Genomic DNA, 23,375 nt, shown 5'->3' on the forward strand with positions numbered 1-23,375 from the left:
ATTATGAATATTCTTTGAATTTAAAAAGGTTATTATTAAAGGATAAATTAAAAAAAAATATGTGGACATGAATATCTTTATATATAAAGTATAGATCAAATTCCTTGAGACATGAAATTTTATAAAGTATAGATTAAATTTCTTATCTTCAGATAAAGTCTTGTGTTTAAATGTTATAAATCAAAATCTTATTGAAATAAAAAATCTACTGAAAAAGTTAATTGTATTGTTCAATAATAAAAAACAATAAATTCTTTCTATCCATATATAGAAAACTTGTCCAACCTGACTTCATCACAAATGAGAAAGAGAGGTTCTAGAAGTTGGTGAGACTCACATCAAATGAAAAAAGTTTCTTCTCACATTTACTTTGAAATTTGATTGCGGTGTTGCTAAGTATTCTCATCTCCATGTTACACTTTTATCCTCAGCAAGTACTTTAAAATTTCAATTTAATTAACCTCTATAGGGTGCTCTCAAATATTCATATCTTTTTATTTTTTTTCTTATGTTAACAATTATCCAAATACTTATGAATTCACATCCTCATGTCATATTTCTCATTAAATATCTCTCTTTTTGGTGAAATTGACTGAAACGTCTTCCATAATGTTTATTTAATAGTATTACAGAGATAAATTGGATGTGTATATATTCAATAATATGTAGGACACTGTATTGTTATTCTTCATATTTATTTATGAAATCTTAACCAAAGTAATTATTACATTAAATGACAAAAAAATGTTTTTTTATTTGATTAGATGATTAGTTAAAGTGAAAAAAATAATTAATGTTACATAAAAATAGTGTAGTGAGAAATACATCTCATTGTGAATACATTAATTGATTAAAACTTACTTTGTTAAATAGTTTAGATAAAAATTATCTTTTTGTGTTATGAGATAATAATGTGGAAGATTATGACTTTATTGAATTCTATCTAAATATAAATATTTTCAAAAATTACAATCGATTAGTTTTGTTGGTTTCTATGACTTTTCTTTAGTTCATTTTGTTTTCTTGCTATCAACAATAAGACAGTTTTTAATGCTCTTCTTGTCTTATTGTCAAAGGTTAACAAGGTTAACAATTACTGTTAAATGATATGATATCTCTTTGCTGTCTATTCCTTTGAGGTAAGTTTCTTTACAAGTTACTTGTTGAGTTTTTGAACAAAATCCACTTGTATCTTGACGTTACATCAAATGTATAAATCATTATCTCTATTTGTTTAAAAAAACATTAAAAATACTCACTATTTGTAAATAACTACTATTGTTTTGTTTTTGTATGGTTTCCTATATCTTTCACACTATTTATTGCACCTAACATTGATTGATGTACACTATTTTATTTGAGCAACTATATCAGAATTTCTATTAATGTCATTTGAATGCCCGTTTAGACTTAATATGTAAAAGTACTTATATTTTTCTAATATAAAAGTAGTTTTAAAAGAGATGTATTGAAAATCAAAAATCAAATATTATGTAAGTATTCTATATGTAAGTATTCTATAACTTTATGAATTTCACTTTTTTTTTTTTACTAGACAGATATTCTAGCCATGCAGAATAAAATCACATTCTAGTAAAATCACGACACCGCGGAATAAAATCAGATTCTTTTAAATAAAAGTGCACCGCGGAATAAAATCAGATTCTTTTAAATAAAAGTGCACGCAATGTAGAATTATAACATAAAATTGTTATGATTCCTTTTCTTACAAAACACAATATCCCAACTTGATTTCTATTATTAATCATATTCGAGCAAAAAACCTCTCGATCATGCTCCAATGATATTACATTATATCCAATTATTCTTTTGTCCAGTGTTTTTTTATTGCATATCGTACATCAACATTATTCATTATATTATGACCTCATGATGATACCAGAAACATATTAAAATGTTACAGAAGAAATTTACAGACAACAGATAAAAACAATAATAAAAAAAACGAGAGCATTTGAGTGGGAATTTCAACCACTGCTAATCCAAAATTAGTAATTATCAATAAAATTATGGAACTGTTCTTTAGATCCATGGTACCAAAATCCCAAGGACAAAAACTATTCACATCCAATTCATTCTATACTTACCAAAGCGTAAGCAAATGTACATTGAACATATTGCCCAACAATGTTCAGAAATGTTCACTTTCCATAGAAAATCATCCAAAAAATGGGTATTCTAAAAGATTTGGTGGCATGCATATATGTAAATATAAGTAATACAATATCAATCTTCTCAATGGTGATTCGCTCCAGCATCAGATCTTCTGATAAGCTATTCACTGGCAAATAAAAAATAATGAATGCCCTCTGTCAGCTATCAAATAAATTCAAATGCATCCATCTTGAAGATTTAAACTCCTTGGCATGACATCAAACCTTCCGTGGCATTAGAAACTATACATGCATCTAGGGAGTGAGTTTCCTGCTCTACATTGAAATGAACAGAGAACATGGTAAGCAATTCAAATATCAAGTTGGTAGAACTATTTATCATAATGCCTGAAAGAAGATTAATTCAGATTTAAGCGGCAGAATTGAACTCACAATCAATTGGATGTTTGTCAATTTGGCGAGATGTATAATGTGCGGAAAGTAAAAGCAGTGAAAGGAATGCACTTGCCACAAAAATTGCATCAAACCATCGGTGATAAAAGTCAAACTGGATATCACCACCCAATACCTCTGTTATAATAATCCTGCCAAAAAATTTGGATTAGACATAGTTAAGATCATTCATTGAAGTTTGATGAAACAATGACTATGTTCAAGCATGCCAAATTTGCATCAATCAAGACTAACAAAGGCCCATACTATACCAACATGGACTATCAATGCCATTCATTGCTTCCATTTTCATTTCTCTTGTCTATTTCTTGCATTATTATGAGGATGCCAGGAATCCTCGGGAAGATTTTGATACTAGAAAAAGGTCATACCAAAATTTATTTTTCTGACAACTTTTCTATTTTATAAAACAAAACTATTCATTACTCACCAAACTCCTCGTTTCATTGTCCCTTTCTTCCCCTAATGATGTGTTGTTATCTCCATCCGCAGGTAAATAATATTTAAAAATCCATAATTCTTATTAAACTGGACAGATTTCTACAATTTAAAAGTAATCAATGCACTAATTACAACCTGTACCTGTATTCAGTTGCTAAGCTTTTTCTGATTAAAAGAATAGAAGATACAAAATACATTCCCATGATCTCAGACAAAAACAGAACTACATTGCTTGAAGATCCACTTCCAACTCTTGAAACAGCAAAAAAGAACTGCATGGAACCCCAAAAATGAAAGTTAGGCTTAATACAAATTGTATCTCTAGTGAAGCCAAACCGTACCTACACCATATAGAACTATATGAAATCCTAGCAAAACTCTCAAATACACAAGATAAATCTCAAATAAATAACAAAATAATAAACTTATTTGCAGTAATACTCAAATGGTTTACACCAAATAATAAAGCTTCTCCAAATACAAATCCTTCAAAACTAACTATAACCCATATGACGTAAAATAACTTGCTATATAACTCTAGCGGTGTAGTTCTACCATAATTATTACTAATGAACATAAAATAAAAAAATAGATTTCCTAAAATAAATTCCTGTAATAATTATTTACCCACACCCTATACACAAAGATATAATTCTTCGATAAAATACTCAAAGTTCTCTTTCATAGTGAATTCTCATTATGAGTGACCATTGCTTCTTGAAACTTCTCTTCTGTTTAATGTTAGAATAAAAAGTGGATGTTGGAGATTCAATAAAAAGAACTTTCATGTTGGATGACCATCATTTCAGTGTGAAGAAGGCATCTCATATTAGAGATTCAATTGATGTAGACATTTTGACATTATAGGTATCGGATGCTTATTTCTGTTGGTTCAAATTTCTAATGGAGATTGCCAATCAGCATGTTTTCTTCCTTTTTCCACCCTTATGTAGTAAAGATCTTTATAATTTAAAAAAATGATATGCATTGCAAAAGCATATAAAATTTGATTTAGACATTGGGCATGTTTCCTGTTGCCCCTAGTGAGGTAGGTAGATTATACATTTACTAATTTACTTCCATGACAGGAAGTTACATTGCTAATTCTTCTATGGCATATTGATTCTTAAATAGACCGTCCTAGATTGTAAGCAAATACCAGCCTTCCAAATTTCCATTTGTGTTTGGGCTGCAAAGCCACATTGCTACCTACCATACACAAGATTAGCTTAGCTTCCTTTTAATGAAATTGTTAGTTCTTTTTCCTCGATGGTTCAACTGACCCAACAAAAGAGGGTGAAAGCAGAATGCGATTTTATCAACAACACTCTACAATAGACTGTTTAACAGTCAAACATACTAATATAACTAACCCAAGCAACATCAAATGGAAATAATTTGCAATTGAAAGTAGCAGGAATACCTTCATCAGATTTGTTAAGAATCCACGGACTGATATCACAACCAACATTCCAATGAATAACAAGGAGATGTACTGCACAAAAAATATGCAGAAAATGTTGAAAAAAAGATACATCAAAGCATTAAGTACCAGCTAAGTACTTCGTAATTTTTATTACAATTAGCAAAAAATTTACTAACAAGTGAACTTTTATTGGAAACTCCAAATAAAGAAACAGAAAATAAATAAAATAGGATCTGATCGGAATGCATTCAATTCAACTAACCCAATTAAGGAAGTAGTGAATGACAAAACAAATTACGAAAATGAATTATGAGGTACTTGCACACACAAAGGCTTATAAGTCAAAGCATATTTGACTGATGAATATACTATTTCTCAACAAGTCCATACTTTATTTCTGCTTCATCATCTAAAGTGTCAGTGGTGATCTCAATATGATTACTGATTAGTGGGAGGATCAAACAAATGTGGACAGAGAAAGTTATCAGACTCAAAAATAGCAATAATAAACCAGTCCAAACTCCCAAGCTAACTCTTGAAGTTTATAAAAAAATAGGAATTTAATAAGTAGCTTTTCCTAGAAACTTTAAGCTATTTTATTGTTAACATTTAAGAGATGTCAAGCCAGAGTAAATGGGGTGAACTTAACTGTAATCAGACTCTCAATATTATGTGTATCGTAATGATTGTAGGACAAATGCATGTAGTACAACTAGAACAAGCCCGTCTCAATGACCTCGGTACAAATAACATTTACAAAATAAGAAAGGCATCATTGAATTCTAGAAAGCAACGGCATACAACTGGACTCTAACCTGTGATAACATGGCTGCATTTATTCCTATATCAAAGAACTGGAGGAATATACTTATTATCCTCGTCACCGGATCAACTGAACCATCCTGTCATAGAAACATATTATCACAAAAGAAGCACATTAATAATACCAGAGTCTCCCAAAAGCTAGGAAGAAGTAATTTTATATCATGAAATCTTTAATAGCGAAAGATATGATCAAATTGAAGAGTTGCTAGGAAATACAATTTACCTGTTTGAAAACAACACTTTGCAACGACTGTCAAAAGAAAATTACCAAGTTAGCCATATTATATACAGTCTAGAGAAATGAGAAAATATTATTACTGATATTACAATCAGACAGGTGCCACTACAAAAAGAGAGATTTGATTTTCAGATCTATCATGAAATTCTTGCAAACAATCTTATACCTTAAGACAGCTCTAAATCACAGGTTACAACATTTGCTTTACTAAGAAAGATTGATTGTAGCTATAAATAATGATTTCGGACATCATAATACCTTGATCATTTTATACACACAATATGCAGAACAAGCATAGCCAAGTAGATTCTGCATGTGTCCTCTCCAAGTTCGAGAATAAGCAGCAGCTTCCTGAAAGATACCAGTTTTTCCCCAATAATCAGATTAAAGGAGAAAATATAAGAATCACATAGTTCAATCACACTATATTTTGATAGATAAAGAGGTCAGTCATTCTTTTACAATTCACACATATAATTTTATCATTCGCTATAACATACATATTTTAAAAACAAGCTGGTCATACTGCTCTTCGGTTTTCCTAAAGAACAATGCTACACTCTTGAAAAGGAGACATGATGACTTCGTTTATATCTCTAACCAGCTCTCTCACAAACTTGGGTTTTGAAACATAATAACGTGAGGATTGATACTAGAGAGCTATGAAATTTACTATAATGCCACCTGGGCTTATAATGTGAGAATTGATATGATGAGTGCAAGAAATTAAATATGACTACATAAACAATTCTAAAAAGTAAGGGTAATCCCTCAAATGGTAAACCTTTGCTTGACGAAGCTCATAGATCTCCAAGAACAATTGCTTTGAAAGCTCTTCTAAGGCCAGAACTTCTGCCTCCAAGCCTTTAATATCTACAAATTTGACAAGAATAGTTTAAAATGTGTAATTAAATATCTCTAGCATAATCACAGAAAAATAAGATAATCGACTGGAGATACCACTATCAAGGAAATCACTTCAAAATAAGTATTCCAATAAAATAAGAATTTCAATTAGAAAAGCAAATTTTGCTTCCGAATTCCAACGAGATTTTACCACCCTATACAGATGTAAAGAAAAGGGCATGCCATTTCTATACATATCCAATGTAGAGATCCCTATAAAATGGCCACTGGCAAAGAACTACCTAGAAACTATAAAATCTTTCCTCAAAAAAGTTGCAATGGTTGGTAAGAGATTATCCTCAAAATCTCAATGTTTCATCTCCAACCATGCACACACAAAAACTGCATAAGTTCAAATTCATTGTGTAATTTAAAAAGAAAAAACACAGATGGTTTTCAGTCTCTCTACCTTATTTCGGTAAACAGCTTTAACTTGCTTTATTGATCATATAATTCTCAACACTTTGATCCCCCAGAATTTATACTTCAAATGTGGAAGCTTAAAAAATGGCCTTTTTAAGAGTGAAAGAAAACTGACCTTGCTCCTTTTGATCTTCTTGGACACTTCGAACAACCGTACCAACAATTCGTTTAATTAAAGATCTAGCATTTAACTTCTGCATCAAACAAGTTGAGATGAAGCAATTACAGGGTACGAAAAAAAATGACAAATTACAAATGATAACAACATGATGCCTCAACAAACTAACCTTTATATGTAATTCATTTCAAAATAAAAACAACTTTACCCTTTAAGGAAAATACACCTTTTCTAATTCAAATTAAATGAATTTTACAAAATAATATTCTCTTAATTTATAAATATATAAATTGTGTAAATCATAAATACATTAAGGTCATGGCTATCAATTTCAACTAGCAGCACGTAGCAGCAAACTCTGAATGTGTTGGAAAGCTACCTTAATTACAATCACCCTCATCCAACCTTAATTATGACCGATAAGAGTTTGCTGCCCAAAGGCTACTAGGGACTGCTGAAAAGGCCAACCAAAGTGCCATTGTGCAGCCATCAGGATATCAGCTCTTAAGGGATTAAGATGACACATCAATTTGAAAAAATACCTAAACAGTGCTTATAGAGTTTGGACAATATTTTGTGATATTAAATTATGCCGTAAGCAAAAATTTTAAGATGATAATACAGCTTATTCTAAATCCATTGTTGAGCCACCTACATTCCCACGCTCTTAGACCCATGGCCTTGGGCGAGACTATGCTAGAAAGTTGCCTAAATTATGGTCACCCAGCCTAAATTGTAGCCTAATAAAGTTTGTTGCCAACGTCTTGAAAAGAACAAAGTAGTGTTTTTATTGCTCAGCTGTCAGGACATCAAGTCTAGAGGTATAAGATCACATATTGACTAAAGTATAAAGAATGCACTATGGAAATGGAAAAAAATATATATATTTTTCAGGGTGCCACATTACCCTAATACTAATTACAGTATACAGTCATATTCATGGCTTCCATTTGGTGCTTTACTTATTGAAGCCACTTTGGCTTACTGTACTCTTTTTTCTTCCTCTAGGGTTTCATAACCGCCCCATATGAAGTTTCTCTCCTTTGCTTCCATTAACATTAAACATCATTTCATCAAAAATAAAAACACGCTGAAAAGAAAAAAGGATAAAAATGTAACCTCGTCAGATCCTTGCTTCTGCTCCATTTCCATCTGGCAAAGAATAATTTTCTTTTTCTTTAAAACACAAGTCTCGATTGATTGCATCAGCTGTCTTTCCAAGGCCTTGATTTCCGTCTCCTCGATCTCTCTGATGAAAAGTGACAAATAGCTGTATGGAAGGTTTACAGCACCAAAACCAGATAGAACAGCCATGACAGTAACTCCGATGACCCCAATTCTACTCACCAGTTGAGGCATCGTAAAGAAACCTTAAAATTTAAACAAACACGAGGATCATCCATATTCTGTAACCGCATTGTCAATTATAGCAATCAATCAGCCGAGAGGCAATTGTACTTTACTAACAAAATAAACCATTAGCAGCGCTTCCTTCCTAGTTCCCCTTTATCAGGGGATTATACATTACTAACCAAATACATCACTATCATATGGTACAAAAATTGGAAGGAGGTTTGTGGTAACAGTACCTTTATCAGGAGATGGCATGGGAAAGTGAATACCCATGCGCCAGAACACATAAAGAAAAGCGAACAAGAATAGAATTGCAACAAGAGCAGCCCTCTCGGTGCTGACACCACTGTTTTTGAGCATCAAGTAACAGTGGTAATACGGGAGAAGGAAGACCAGCAAAAGGATCAAACAGAACAAATCGATCTTCCAGTTCACCACTCTTGCCCTGCAAATCCACAGCGCAAGAAAACCTAAATCGATGAGATTGGTATTGAATTGATATCAGAAAGATTCAACTTAATGGTAGGGTTAGGTTAGTCACTCTTTGGAGAGAACGGGAATGATTTCGAAGATGACGAGCTGAAGGAGATTGCAGGAGAAGGCAAAGACCACGCTGAAGATGATTTGAACAAGAACGCGTTTCTCTTCGTACTCTTTGTAGAGGCGACGATTCAAGAACCACAAACCCGCCCAACCCAGTGAACACAGACACCCCACCACCGTCACCCCTTCCAAAATTCCCCTTCCCCAACTCATCTTCTTCTCTGTAATCAAATTCTGAACAATCACTCCTTCTCCTCAATCGAATCAACAATCATCGCTCCCTCAGATCAGATCCACTAACCCAACAAGAACAACAACAATAACAATATGCTTTGCATGCAATTCATCAACAGCAACCCTTTAAAGCAAGTTTAGTGTAATCACCTTCTACTTTTCCAGATTAACGCTAAGCTCAACTGCGTTTTCATCTCCATACATTTCCACTCCTTGTTAATTTCTATTTTCATTGTTTTCTTATTTTACTGATTAAACGAATTCATTTCTTGATGAATGTATGATTTGATTACTACATTACCGAATAAAATAACACTACGTTTTAATTTTCAAAAATTAATAATTTAAATTTGAGTTTTACATAGGGTTACTGAAATAAATACATTTTTTATTTATAATTTCATGACACATAATTTTACATCATTTAATAATGCAAATGTGATTTAAATATTTTTTTCTCTTTTGATCTCCATACATCCTTAAAAAAATAAATAAATTTCCAGTTTTAAAATCAGACAATATCTTATATATAATAATTAATTTTAATAATATCATCCCATAAACGTGATATTTAAAGCAGAGCATCTTTTTGCATTGATATATTTGGTCATGTTAAAACGAGTTTATATTTTTTATTTTTTCTAGACTATGATAGAAATTTACTTTATTATCACATTGTTTAATGAATAAAATTATGTAAATTTATTAAAGATTTAGGCAAAAACATTTGACGCAGGTAAGATAATAATGTCTTTTTCGATCTTATGGCTATAGATAGTTAAATATTTGTAATTTATGCATTATATTCTAATAAAAAAGATGTGAGAAGGCTGTTCTAATTTAATAATGAAAAAATTATAAAAACTGATAGAATAATTAATAAATGTGACCCTTTAGTCATACAAATTCCGCTATTATTTGTGCAATATATCATGTGTTTGTAAATGAAAATTTTCAGTCCTAAAATATTTCTACGTCGAATCTCGCATTTTTTTAAAATTATCTCTTTTTTTTTCAATTTTTCGATGGGATTGTTTTTGCTCATTGGGCTTCAGTTTATACATTGCAAGGGATCCAGAATTAGGTTATTACTTCCGCAACCCTCAATTACTAATTAAACCCTACAATAAGATGAAAAGAATCATATATTCTTGATTATTACACCACACTACCACTACTGTTATTTTCATTGTCACGATTCCATCACTGCGGCTACAGAGGAAAAAAAAGAAAAAAAATATATAAAAAAAACTTAATCCGAAAAACTTTGTTTAAAATGTATTTCGTGTTCTAAATGTTATTTTCAGAATATATTTCACGCAAATATATCTTGGACAACTTATTGTATAAAACATAAAACACTGTATACATTCCGAAAAAATTATTCTAAACATCTTATTTCAGAATACTTATGCCAAAGTAAATTTTATGTATTTTGGAAATTCCATTTCAAAATCTTGTTTATTCTATTCCAAAATTTTATTTTGAAAATATTATTCTAAAATTTTCGAAAAGCTTATTTTCAGAGTTTTCAGAATATATAATCCAAATCACTTTTACAGAAGATAAAATGGTCATTTTAAAAATTTGAGGGTTACGTAAAGATATCGTAGGATGTAGGAAAAAAAAACTCAACTTCTGGAATTTTTAAAATGGTCATTTTAAAAAGCTTCTTGTTTTTTTCTTTTCAATTTTTAAAGGGTTATGTATTTTGAAATTTTTGCCCCAAAATCTCTTTTTTTCTGTAAATCTTATTCTAAAAATTTCCAGAAAGCTTAATTCGAAGAGTGTTCAGAATATATAACCCGATGTAGGGGTGCAGGAAGAAAAAGCCTCTTTGAGTATTCCGACGTATTATTGTTGACACTTGTTTTTTCTTCCTAAGTTGTTGTTTTCTGATAACATTATTGAAACTCGGTTACATTTCACAGTTTAAACGATTTTCTTTCTTGCTTACATTGTTTTGTTGGAATTATATCATTGAAGTTTGGTTGCAATGCTGCATATTGGATTTTGTTATTGTATAAATGTTGACATTGGAGATGAAATCGAACAAGTGCCAAAAACAAAATGAAAAACACAAAAAAAAAAAAAACATTTCAAACCAAGAACTTTATTCAGCACAAAACATTCAGTACGAGGTATTCAAGGTAGTTCATTCATAAGATACAAAGCCAATAACATTCCAAGGTTCAACAAGTATCCACCCATCAAATAAGACAGACTTATTAGATCCTTTGATTAACATTTCAAAGACTGCTTTTAATTATCTGCAACAGTATAATTACAAGAACAGTTAATCCATGTTTAGAAGCTAAATTTTTACCGAAATTGAATCTCATTCTCACCGTGTGGGGACTGAGAGCTCGTTGCAGAGATATCAGAAGACATGGGAATGGATATTGAAAGTTGAGTTGTGGAGAAAGCTGCTTGGTTAGATCTCTCATCTTCCAGACCAGACCATGAATCCCTGCCTTTTGGCCATTCATTGAAAAAGGGTCGAAGAGACTGACCCTCCTCCTTCAGGTGCTCTTCTGATGCATATTCACCAGATAAAAACGAGTTTTGAGGATAATCACTATGCAACAGGGAATCATTACTTGATTTGGACGTAGAAAAAGAGGCAACTTTGTTAGACATCAAAGACCATGTGTCTTCCAGCTGTTGTGACTCCATTTGGAGAACTTTGCTGCTTCCTGAAGCTTCAGAAAAGAAGATATGTTCACCACCCTCAGATTTAAGTCCTTGAAGATACCTGTTTGGTTCAAGAAAAATTGCACACAGTTCAAGAGATAAGCAATTATATTATTGACACTGCTAAAACGTTTAATAGTCATGTTAAATTATGCAGAAACTTGTCATCACTGTAGAACAAGGTGCTTACTAACAAATAATCACGATGGTGATTACATGACATTAGAAACAAGGACAAATTGAAGAATGATGCAAAGAGTCGTATCCTGGACAAGGTTGGTTACAATTGTTCTAGTAATCGATGAAATTAAAGCTTTGAGGACTCACTGGTTTGAATGATCTGACATTGCAACATTCAAATAATATGGTGGAAGGAACAATGAATTAAAGAAAAACAACACCATTAGATGATGAAAGTACTAAATTAAAATCCTAATTAAGCTGGATTAGTTGAAACATAAGAAAACAAAGGTGTTGAAAAAATACCAGTAGTTAAAACTGCACAGGGTACAATAAAATCTTTGAATTCATTGAGTGAGTGACTGCAGTCCCTTTCTAACCAGATTTGGCTAAACTGCTAAAGTTAAAGCTTAGAACAAATTCCCAGGTTGCCACAATCAGCAAATTTTTATCAATTTGATATTTAATTGTAATCTCACATAAATATTAAGAGGAACAGTAATACTTTTGTCTTATAATCTGTAATTTACAATTTAAGAAAGAACAAAGCAATATGGCTACGAGGAACAGAACAAAATACACAGCTATGTTCAATAGGGCATGAAGAGAAAGGATGATACAGTCGTGTAGTTCAGCATTGAAAACTATGTATTCTTTCTACCCAAACAAAATTAGGAGTAATTATTCTGCCCATGCCGTGTACACCTTTCTCATCATCCCCACACGAACAGATACAGTAGACATCCTAAAATGTTTCTCAACATTTTATTTAAAAGCAGTTTCACTCTGCACTTTGCATGTCAGAAATAAATCAGTGCAAGAAAATGAAAAACTAGAAAGAGACAACTAGAGGACCATTTTTTGTCAAAGTTCCCAACAAGACGCAGTTTGAAGACAATCTTGATTCATGAAGGTCTCCAAAATCTAGTACCTATTCCACATGTCTGAGCATCATCCAACACTAGAAAAGGTAACATAAAACAACAAACGAAAATAAACAAAGTATGAGTTCAGATTAATGAAAACTACAATTCCCCCATCAATATTTGAAAAAAAATACAGAAGCTGAAGCAAAGCAAGGCAGCCAACAGCTCTGGACTTTATTTTGACAACAGACAGAAAGAAATAGACACTTCTGAAGTATAACATTCTAACAACTAGTCATAATGCCTGCAGATCTCTGTGACAATGTTAGAAATCCACCATATAAATATGTCACCACCCATATACAGAATTTTATCCTCAAATTAATCAAAGAAAACTGCCACAAATTCAGACTAAAATATTTAAATTCAAGAAAGTGAAGAAGTGAAGGCAGTTCCATAGAATATACCAAGCAATACGACCTTAACTAAAGATATATTTGCTATTGTATTCTTTGTAGCATAAATAATTTCAAACTCCATGCAAACAACAGATGCAAAATATGATAAGGATTTCTATACCTGTATTCTTTACTTGGGATGGCATAAGGAATGGAATCTAGATGATAACTGGTATGGTCAGTTCCAGAATCAGTACCCTGGAGATTACCAACAGCATTTGCAGGAAGATTTTGGAAGTTTACAGTTCTACTGCTGCCACTGCCACCAGTGACATCAAGTGTTGTGACAGTTGAAGAGGATTGAGTCATAGTTTGTGATTCCACAGGCTTTCTTGAACGGTTGCGGCCACGGTGCATGTGGCGCTCACAGTACTTGGAGTCTGGGTATGCTTCCTTGGAGCACCTCCACTTTTTTCCATCAGTCCTCCTACATCTCCCTGGCTCTGGGTCCACCTTCTTCCCATAGAAGGAACAGTAACTCACTGCAAAGTTTGTCATGCACAGCTTTTCATTACCCACATTCCAAACACACCCAACAAAAAAGACAAAAATGGAAGTTTTGGCACACATTTTACATAGCTAATAGGTTCAAAATCTCCAGAACTGAATACCCAATATCATAGTATAACATAAGCAATCACAAATCTGTCTCAAGAATCTCATCCATAAAGTTAAAAAATCCCTAAATTGACTATGAATTCACTGGTTAGTGAGTTTAATTGCAAAAATAAAAATAAAACCCTCCAAAAGTGTAAAGAGAATATCCTAATAAGCTCACCAAGCCATTCAGGAACAAAGGGTAAATATAGCAATGTGAAGCATTTAGGGTTGAAAGAAAGACATTGATGTTGCCTTCACATACATGACACCACCATTTATGATAATAAAACATAGAAAAACTCAAAAACAAAAACACCCTAATCTTAAAATTTGAGTTGTTTAAAACAGGAAAAACTGTAACCATTGCTGAAAAGAGCTCATCGTACAGAAAAGAAACAGGATTGGAAAACTGACATGTGGGATGGTGAAAGAAGGCATGTGGTATAGAATTGAAGCTCTTCTGAATGGGGAGCACCAGATTCTGAGGCACAGGAAGACCCGCAAGCATGTACTTGAAGATCAAAGCTTGGTGCTCCAGTTCCTCCCACTGAGACACTGTGAATGGCGATCTCCCATAGTAACCATTGCTCAATCCCATCAAAGTCCCTCCACCACTGTTGTTCATCTTTTCTGTTACTTCCACTTCTCACACTCTTATCAATAACACCACACTCTCTCCTCAGACACCGGAATCAAACATAGTCAAAACCGAAACATGAGATCAGATCGAGCTTTGTCTCAGCCATTTGGGTTTTGCTCTGTCATGCTCCAAGTTATAAAGGAAACTCCATTCAAGTAAGCCATCCATAACATTCACTGATTTCAATCAATTTCTTTTTTCTTCTCAAATTTTACATTATACCCAGTAATAAAATAGTTAATTTTATAACTATTATAATCTCTTAACCATATAAAAAATATTGTAAAACTTAATCAAATGTTAATAAATCGGGTGCTTTTGAAAGTGGAGATGTGTTAGTGTCTAAGAGAAGTTTCAAAATAATATATTATTATTATTAACTAGAGAAATTTTCAATAAATGTATGTTTATATTTTTATCATATCAAAACACATAATTTTTATTTTTCAATAATTAATAAAAAATATAAAGTTATATTCTGTAACTATCAATAAAAATAATTGTTCAAAATTATTTTTTGAGTTAAATTTATCCTTACTAATATAAATTATTTTATTAATTGTTTTAATTTTTAGATTTTGCAATCTTTTTTGTAATTACCTTCTAATAATAATTAAAAAATATATTTTTTATATGTAGTTATATATGTTTTCATTAGTATATTTAAAATAATATATATAGATATAATTCTATGAAATTAATGTTAAAGTAATTATCTAACCGTTATTCAAACATTTATTTAATTATCTTAAAATAAAAGAAACCATTTTATTATTTATTTTAATTAATAATTAAATAAATATTTTTTATTTAACTAAGAACAAAAGTATTCTATTAAAGGATATCATATGGTTGAAAAATACTAAAAGCAAATTTTATTTTTGGGATTTGGTGTCATTTATTGAGATTGCTGGAAAAGAGGATGATGTAGTTTTATTGTGCTACCCTTGAACGGACAGCAACAACGCGTGATGGGCTGGAGAAACGGTGGACCCCGGGCCCAGTGGCCCATAGCACCGATTGACAGATACTACACCGCTAGAGAAAAAGGAAACCATTCACTACTTGGCGGAATGCGGGTGACATTCGATGTGGGGCTCAATCTCTCTCCCACGTTTTGCCAAAATTAAAAACAAATTAGTAAATGTGTCCAAGCAGTCCAAATGTGTGCAATTCCAGTTTAGTGTTTCTTTGTTTGTATCATTGCCTATGTACTCTGTACCTTTGTGGATTATTGAAGATGAGTGAATGAATGAGCACAAGAACTTGCCAACTTCTCTTACACCTCATGCCCAAGGGTTTAATTATTCACTGTTTGGTAACCCATGCTTCATCATTCATGGACCACACCCATAGCCATGTTTTGTTTGTGTATGTGTATTTGCCTTCAATTCCTTGAGGTAGATATACCATGATTTCTTTTAAGATTAAATATATATGGAAAGACTCGTATGATGTGTATTGGTATACTTGTTTAATTAATATATTGGCATATTAGTCTAATATGTATTGTTAGACTTTTTTTAATCAATACAGACACGTTTGTATAATGTGTATTGCTATATTCATCTAATCAATGTATATCCATATTCGTGTAATGTATATTGTATGACTCGTCTAATCGTCCAATGTGTATTAATAAAACCACCTTATTTGCATATAGACAATCTTATCTAATCAGCGTATAAACATGTCTGTCTAGTGTTTTTTCTTAAAGTCGTTTTATTAGTGTATGAATATAGTTGTTCAATCAATGTATGTGTAGAATCGTTTAATGTGTATTGCAATACTTATTTATCAGTTAATGAACATCTAATATGTATTAATAAGCTCATATAATTTATATATGGACAGATAAACTTGTGCAACATATATTGACTGACTTATCTTATCATTGTATAGAGAGACTCGTCTAGTGTTTGATGCTAAACTTTTTTTATTAGTGTATGGACAAACTCATAAATATTTCTAGAGTCTTCTAATTAATATGTGGAATGATGTATCTATTGTTTTTTGTTATACTTTTCTAATGATTATATGAAAAAATTGATGTATAATGTTATTTAATTAGTTCTCATTCAATATATTTTGCTATATTCATCTTATCATTATATGCTTAGACTCATCTAATCAATTTATGAAAGATCTCATTTAATGTTTTTTTATTATATCCATTTAATTAATATATAAACAAACTTATTTATTATATATTATTATATTCGATTATGATTTTGTTATATGCATATAATTAATGTATGCACAATCTTCTTAATGTGTATATTATTAGAATGTGTATATTATTAGACTTGTAATGTTTTTTTTTTCTACATTGATCTAATATGTTACTAGACTTTGTGTAATCAATAAATATATATATATATATATATATATATATATATATATTATACTCAAATAATGAGAATATAAATACATCAATAATATATTTTAAAATAATTAGTTTGTTAGTTTTACTTTTTGTTTTAAACTCTACACTTTCAAGTTAAAAAAAAACTAAATAATTAATAAAAAAAGTTATAATATTAAAATGTATGATTATTTTATTATAAATATCTAATTTAAGCATTTGAAACAAACTATAAAGTATAATATTTTAAATTTATTATTAAAAATATAATTATGTAAATTTGTATGCCAATTTATATACGTATATATAATTAATGTTAGTTTTTTTAATAATATCAATTTAACTTTTACGTACTAAAAATATAAAATATATTCAACTATAATAATATTTATGTTATAAATTAATATAAAAAACGCAAATATAATTTTTTAAGATAAAATTATTACGTAACAATTTATTTTACATTGTAAAAAATTTGTATTATTAGTAAATATATTATTTTTTAAATAATATTATTTTAAAAAATAAAAGTAAAATATTTTTTTTAATTTTATATTTTTAAATGACCAAGTAATTATAAATTACAAATATAATCAAATATGAAAAAATAGTATAAAAAAATAATAATACTATAAGTTTTTTTTATCTAATATTTGTTTGTTATACATGTTATTTTAAATATAAGTTACTTTAAATATAAGTTACTTGCAATATTTTATTAGACACGTTTAATCAATATATATATATATATATATATATATATATATATATATATATATATATATATACTAAACTCGTTGGTAATATGTTTTAAAATAATTAATTTTTTAGTTTTTATATTTTATTTTAGTCTTATAAGTACATTCTTTTAATTTATTTTTGTAATAAATAGAATGATTTAAATCCTTGTGAAGTTCTATTGATATATGATTCATGTTAAATATTTATTAAATAATATTAATTTAATTTTCACAAAATAAAAATATGAAGAATATTTTAATAATAAATATATTTATATAATAATTTAATTAAATAATAAAGTCTAATTGACATATGAAAATTTTAAATTAGAGAAGACAAAACTTCTATTTAAGAATTAAAATAATGATTTATTAGATACTAAACATTAGAGTTTACAAATAAATCAAATAGATGAAAGAATAAAGTAAATTGCTAGAGAAATAATTTTTTTTTTGTGATAGTGTGAGCCATTTGTATTAATATATATATATATATATATATATATATATATATATATATATATATATATATATATATATATATATATATATAGTTTTTCAATATTTAATTTTATTTACAACCAAGTAATTATAAGTCAAGAATAGATAAACTTCAAAATTAAAAGAACAGTATAAAATAATTAATATTTTATCTAAAGTATTCTTTAATAATTTTATTACAAGACTAATTAATTAGAAATTATAAAAAGGATAAAATTAAAAAAAATATAGGAAGATTAGTTTAAAAATAAAATAAATAAATAAATAAATAAAATAATTTCATGCATATGTGACGAAAAAATAAATGTAAATAAAAAAAATTAAAATGTCAAATGATTAAAAAAAGTAATTTTTAAGAGACTTATCAACAAAATAAAATGAGTAATAATTTATTAAATGACCAATTAATTTTAAATTCTAAAAAAAAAAGTATAAACAAATAGTTTAAAAACAAAATAAATAAATAATAAAATAAAATAAATTATATACACATGTGAAATAAAATAAATATGTACAAAAAAAAAAGTACGTTGCTTCATAATCAAACAATACAATATGCAAAAACTTTTACTAAGTATTTCACAACTTCGAATAATAAGATTATCTAAATTAACAACTTTTGTCCATGTTATAGCATCCATCCTCCATCCTCCCTTAGGCCTGAGATTTGTCAACTTTTCTTTGTGGTTGCGGTGTATTCTGCTGCTGAACTTCACTTCCTATGCTATAAGGATAATCTTTAATCTTTGGAAAATATTTCTTTTAACAACTCTTTTTTAACAACTTTTTAATAACAATATACTTTTTAATAACAATATATGTGATAGCGTGTGATTAGTCCGTTTCAAATATACGAACCAATAAAATAGTAACATATAGTCTATTGTCAAAAAATTGTTAAAATATCATAATCTCTCTTTTCCATTGGTGAAACATTTTTTACTCAAACACGGTCTCCACACTAAAAACATTGAACTAAAAATGGATAATATTAATGTTAAAAAAATATTTTTTTAACAATTTTTTAATTTATTTTAAATATACAAAACTTAATAAAATAGTAATATATAATTTATTGTTAAAAAGTTATTAAAGGAAATGAAACCTTAATACCATGTAACATAAACCTAAAATATGGTTTCTTTCTTTCCACCTATCTAGACCTAGATGATACTCTCACTTTTTTGTAACAGTCTCAGCTGATTTTCTACTTCTAATTTCTCTAACCTTTTCTTTTAAGACAAAGTTCTTTAATTAGAAGTTATAAAAGGATACAATTAAGATAACAATAAAAAAATACAATAAAAAAATTCAAAAAATAAAATAATTTCCATATATACAATTAAAAATGTCAAATGAGTAAAATACTAGTTTTAAGAACACTTGTCAACGAAATAAACATAAATAATAAAGTAGATTTCGTAATATATTATTTTCTTGTATTATGGTAAGATTTTTTTTTAATTCGCGCACCTCATTTAATTTATTTTTAGAAAAATCACTTTATTTTCATTCATGTTTTATTAAGTAATTTGATTTATTTTTTTAAATATCTTTTTAATTATTTTATTTAAAGTTGAAAAAAAGTAATATTCACATATATTAAAAGGAAACTCATATTTTTCATTTTACAAATACCTAACAAATACGATAAAACTAATAATAATTTTTTTTTTTCAAATAAGATAAATACAGAGAAGACATTGTGCATACCCAACTTAGCCTTTACCCTCTTCTCTTACAAGTAGGAATGACAATGGGTCGGGTCACGTACGGGTAATGTCTATCCACAACCCGACCCGTCGGATAAAATTGTACTCGTTACTCGACCCGTTACCCGTCGAGTATCCGTTTAAAAAATATCCGCGAGTTTTAAAATATCTACGGATACCTGCAAAAAATAAAAAAGAAATATTTAATACATATTTAAAATAAAATTACAAAATATATATATATATAATATAATATAAATTAAATATAAATTTAATTTTAATTAAATTTAACCTAATAAAATATAATTTTATTTTATTTTTAATTAATTTAATTAAAAAATATATAAATTATTTTATTTTTATTTTTTCGCGGGTAGCAGATAGTATACTATCCGTATCCGACCCGTTTAGAAGCAGATATTAAAATACCCGCTATCTATTATCCACGAATAATAAATATCTGCGGATATTTACTATCCGTCGTGGATTTTATTCGCGGATAACCGTTGTAAAATTGCCATGCTTACAAGAGAGCTCAAAATTACAAATATCAGAGTGCATAAGTCAAAGGCACAATGCAGTTATTGAAACTGTTGACAAATCTCCATAACATTTTAGTGTTGGTTGTTGCATCTTAACTTTTGTTGTACTTACACTTACTCTCCTATCAAATGAAATCCTTACTTTTTGTCGGTGATTTCTTCTCCATCACTCATTTCCTATGTCATCAACTTACATAGTATGTTATAATTAGAGGTCTTTCTTTCTCTAGCTAAAGCTGCAAATAATTAAATGTCTATCATTATGTTTCAATTATTTAAGAAATTATTTTAATTTTATTACAGGGGTTTAACGCTTAGATCACTTTTTAAGGGAAGGGTGATTTTTATTTTATTTTAAAAAGTCAAATGTTTTTTTTATATATTTAAAAAAAATAATTAAAGCTAGCATTCAACACAACAAAATTAATTAAAGATACGACAAAAAATAGCTGAAACTGCTACTTACTTTTAAGTATGCAGAACATGTAAATTTAACACTTAACCTAAATTTTTGCTGCTTAAAAAAAATAGATTATCATAGCAACTTTTATAAAATGATGATTTCCAATGACAAAATGACGATTTATGAAGATATACAACTTATAGTATGGAAATATACGTGATAACTGTTATTTTAATCATGTTTTCATCAAATAAAACCAGAGGTGTCTTGTAATTTATATAACATATTATGTCGTATTTATAGTTACAACAACCATTACTTATTGTCGGATATATAGATAAATTCATATTTTAATGCAATTATAATAAATGATATGTATATTTATTTATTGTTTATTTAATTATTATCATTGTTGTTATTGAATAAGCTATAAGCTATTACTTGACTATTTTTTATTTTATTTATTGTATTCAATATTTTGGTTAGTATTTTTTCAGATAGAATTTTTAATTATGTTGTTTTATCAATTGTAAAAAAAGTAAAGGAAGATAGATCACTTTAAAATAGCATGTTATAACTTTGATTAAGGAGACTCCACATGCCTTTTATAGTGTTCAATCTGTAAGTGTTAATATAAACTAACATATTTTCAGGTAACAATTCTAATAAGATCGTTTGTATGTTTTCAAACTGTAAGTTCTATCAAAATTATGTGCTATATTTGTTTTTCAATTCGGTTCCAATTCGATATGAACGAGTAAAATAACATGAGCTCTCGTGCTAGTTTTTTGAAATAACATGAGCTCTCGTGCTAGTTTTTTGTTCATGTTCTACTTGTAATTGAATTGTTTCCAACACCTCAATGAATAATGATTGCGTTGTGTTGTCTGGGTGATAATTGTTTGAAGGTAATAAGTTATAGACTTCATTCAATTCCTTACACTAAAATTCAACCTTATCACAAACAAAGAAAATCAAAGGCATACACCTTCAAGAAGAGATACACCTTCAAACGAAGAAGTGTAAATATGATTTGCAAAATTCAAAAATTGAATCAGCATCTTAATGTTTTCATGTTCTTTTAGGTTATTTGGTCTAAAAAGCATACTTGTTCAATATTTGGGCATTTCATTTATATCCCATCAACGTATATTGGGATAATCTGAGTCTTTTTGGTATATGAGGTAATTATTAGAGTAATTCCTAAAACTAATTATGATAAATTATATATGTTTATTTGTTTTGAATTCAGTTATTATTAAGTTATGTGTTTAATTTCTTCAATAACTAATACTAACAGCTAATCAACGAAGTGACATTCGAAATTCTAAAACCAATTTGAAATTATCAAATTGACAGGTAAACCTAGGTTGCATATACACGTTTATAACCTAAGATCAAGTTTCTATATATATTAAAAAAATCATGATTATCTCACTATTCGGTGAAAATCTGATTAATGATAAAAAAAATCATACGAAATCCTATGATTAAAAAGTAAAAATTGAAAAGAAAGACATAAGCTAAATAACATACGTCTCAGAAACAGAATTGTAAAAAATATTTGAAAAAAAGTGTATGAACATCCAAATGCATGAGCCTACAGAGACCCAAGCCAATTTTTCAGCTCAAAGTTCTTATCGGCAACGTACAGCGCTGATATCGCCATGGAATAAGCAACTCAGAGACTCTAATTTATTGCCTTTTCATAGACAAAACTTCTTCATAAACAAATAGAAAACAATAAAAAAGAAAAAGAGAAATCAGACAATTTAAAAGGGCATTGGTAATTTGATGCTCTAAAATTACCAATCGCTATTCGAAAAACTAACACGAAAACGATTATTATTCAGAAACGTCGAAAGAACAAAGGCCTCAGATTTAAGAATTTGAGCATTCGTCAGAGACAGAGTCTCAGATGGTACGGACAATTTGATCATGCATCACCGGCCAAATGCAGAAGCAGAAACGCAAAAAATAAAGAAAATAAAATTCAAAAACAAGATGAAATTCGCCCAAATTATGCAAGTACTCACGGAATTGAAGAACAGAGAAAGTAGCGAGCAAGGCTGTGAATGGGAGGGTTGCAAATTAAATAGGCAAAAATGAAATGAAACCCTAATTCCTCTGCGAGTGAAACTACCGTTGTATACTCCGTCTTTTGCTCCGGCCCAAATCTTTCAAGAACTTGTTACTGGGCTTAACGTAAAAGCTCAAAGTTGGTGGCCTAAATTAAATAATTTTTAAATTTAAATAATTATTCATAATAAAAAAATATTTTTTATTTTTATCATTTAGTAACTATTTTTTAATTCAAATAATTACTCATTATACAAAAATTATTTACTCTTTTATCATTTTAATAACTACTTTTTAAAGTTTAAATAATTACTCATAATAACAAAATTATTTACCAATTTATGATATTTTTTATTTAAATAACTATTTTTTATAGTTATATATCTATAATGTTATACACCTTTTGTTTTTTTTTATCATTTTAATTACTATTTTTAAAATTTAAATAATTTATAAATATTTAAAAAATCATACACATGTGCCATAACGTGTTTATCCTA

At 28.9% G+C, this 23,375-nt stretch overlaps 2 protein-coding genes and 1 non-coding gene across 8 annotated transcripts; all 3 read right to left on the minus strand.

The window, feature by feature from the left end:
• Positions 1 to 1,999: 1,999 nt before the first annotated feature.
• Positions 2,000 to 9,350, minus strand: LOC108340703 (GPCR-type G protein 2). 5 transcript variants are annotated; one of them, XM_052877689.1, is made up of 13 exons: positions 8,860 to 9,350; positions 8,555 to 8,763; positions 8,085 to 8,335; positions 6,963 to 7,041; positions 6,303 to 6,391; positions 5,777 to 5,869; positions 5,504 to 5,530; positions 5,271 to 5,357; positions 4,453 to 4,524; positions 3,171 to 3,301; positions 2,568 to 2,719; positions 2,400 to 2,445; positions 2,000 to 2,302 (listed from the first exon to the last, which is right to left on the minus strand). In XM_052877689.1, coding segments are annotated over exons 1-12 (1,407 nt in total). In that variant the 5' UTR covers positions 9,075 to 9,350; the 3' UTR covers positions 2,000 to 2,302; positions 2,400 to 2,443. The 5 variants fall into 5 exon arrangements, with proteins under 5 accessions (XP_052733649.1, XP_052733647.1, XP_052733648.1 ...); XM_052877687.1 differs by having other exon boundaries at positions 2,400 to 2,450; positions 8,860 to 9,349; XM_052877688.1 differs by having other exon boundaries at positions 2,000 to 2,450; positions 8,860 to 9,157; positions 9,246 to 9,346.
• A 1,831-nt stretch (positions 9,351 to 11,181) lies between these two features.
• LOC108338960 (growth-regulating factor 4) lies at positions 11,182 to 14,710 on the minus strand. Of its 2 annotated transcripts, XM_017576051.2 has the most exons (4): positions 14,308 to 14,710; positions 13,415 to 13,775; positions 11,444 to 11,850; positions 11,182 to 11,365 (listed from the first exon to the last, which is right to left on the minus strand). In XM_017576051.2, exons 1-4 carry the CDS (start codon positions 14,516 to 14,518, stop codon positions 11,358 to 11,360), a joined length of 987 nt encoding a protein of 328 aa, XP_017431540.1. In that variant the 5' UTR covers positions 14,519 to 14,710; the 3' UTR covers positions 11,182 to 11,357. The 2 variants fall into 2 exon arrangements, with proteins under 2 accessions (XP_017431540.1, XP_017431539.1); XM_017576050.2 differs by having other exon boundaries at positions 11,182 to 11,850.
• Positions 14,711 to 22,666: 7,956 nt separating this feature from the next.
• LOC128196886 (small nucleolar RNA snoR117) lies at positions 22,667 to 22,748 on the minus strand. Its single transcript, XR_008249292.1, has one exon. It is a non-coding gene; the product is annotated as a small nucleolar RNA snoR117 (small nucleolar RNA).
• Positions 22,749 to 23,375: the final 627 nt, after the last annotated feature.

This window comes from Vigna angularis, chromosome 5, assembly GCF_016808095.1.
Source record: "Vigna angularis cultivar LongXiaoDou No.4 chromosome 5, ASM1680809v1, whole genome shotgun sequence".
Taxonomy (NCBI): Eukaryota; Viridiplantae; Streptophyta; class Magnoliopsida; order Fabales; family Fabaceae; genus Vigna; species Vigna angularis.

Bases quoted from the DNA above. Each gene is read 5' to 3' on its own strand.
- LOC108338960 (XM_017576050.2), bottom strand. From the start codon at position 14,518: ATGAACAACAGTGGTGGAGGGACTTTGATGGGATTGAGCAATGGTTAC. The intron at 13,776-14,307 runs GTCAGTTTTCCA...CAAACTTTGCAG, and splicing joins CTTCTTTCACCATCCCACAT to TGAGTTACTGTTCCTTCTAT. The intron at 11,851-13,414 runs GTATAGAAATCC...TGAACCAAACAG, and splicing joins ATCCCAAGTAAAGAATACAG to GTATCTTCAAGGACTTAAAT.
- LOC108340703 (XM_052877689.1), bottom strand. From the start codon at position 9,074: ATGAGTTGGGGAAGGGGAATTTTGGAAGGGGTGACGGTGGTGGGGTGT. The intron at 7,042-8,084 runs GTTACATTTTTA...TGTTTGATGCAG, and splicing joins AGAAGCAAGGATCTGACGAG to AAGTTAAATGCTAGATCTTT. The intron at 5,870-6,302 runs GTTTACCATTTG...GGTATCTTTCAG, and splicing joins ATGAGCTTCGTCAAGCAAAG to GAAGCTGCTGCTTATTCTCG.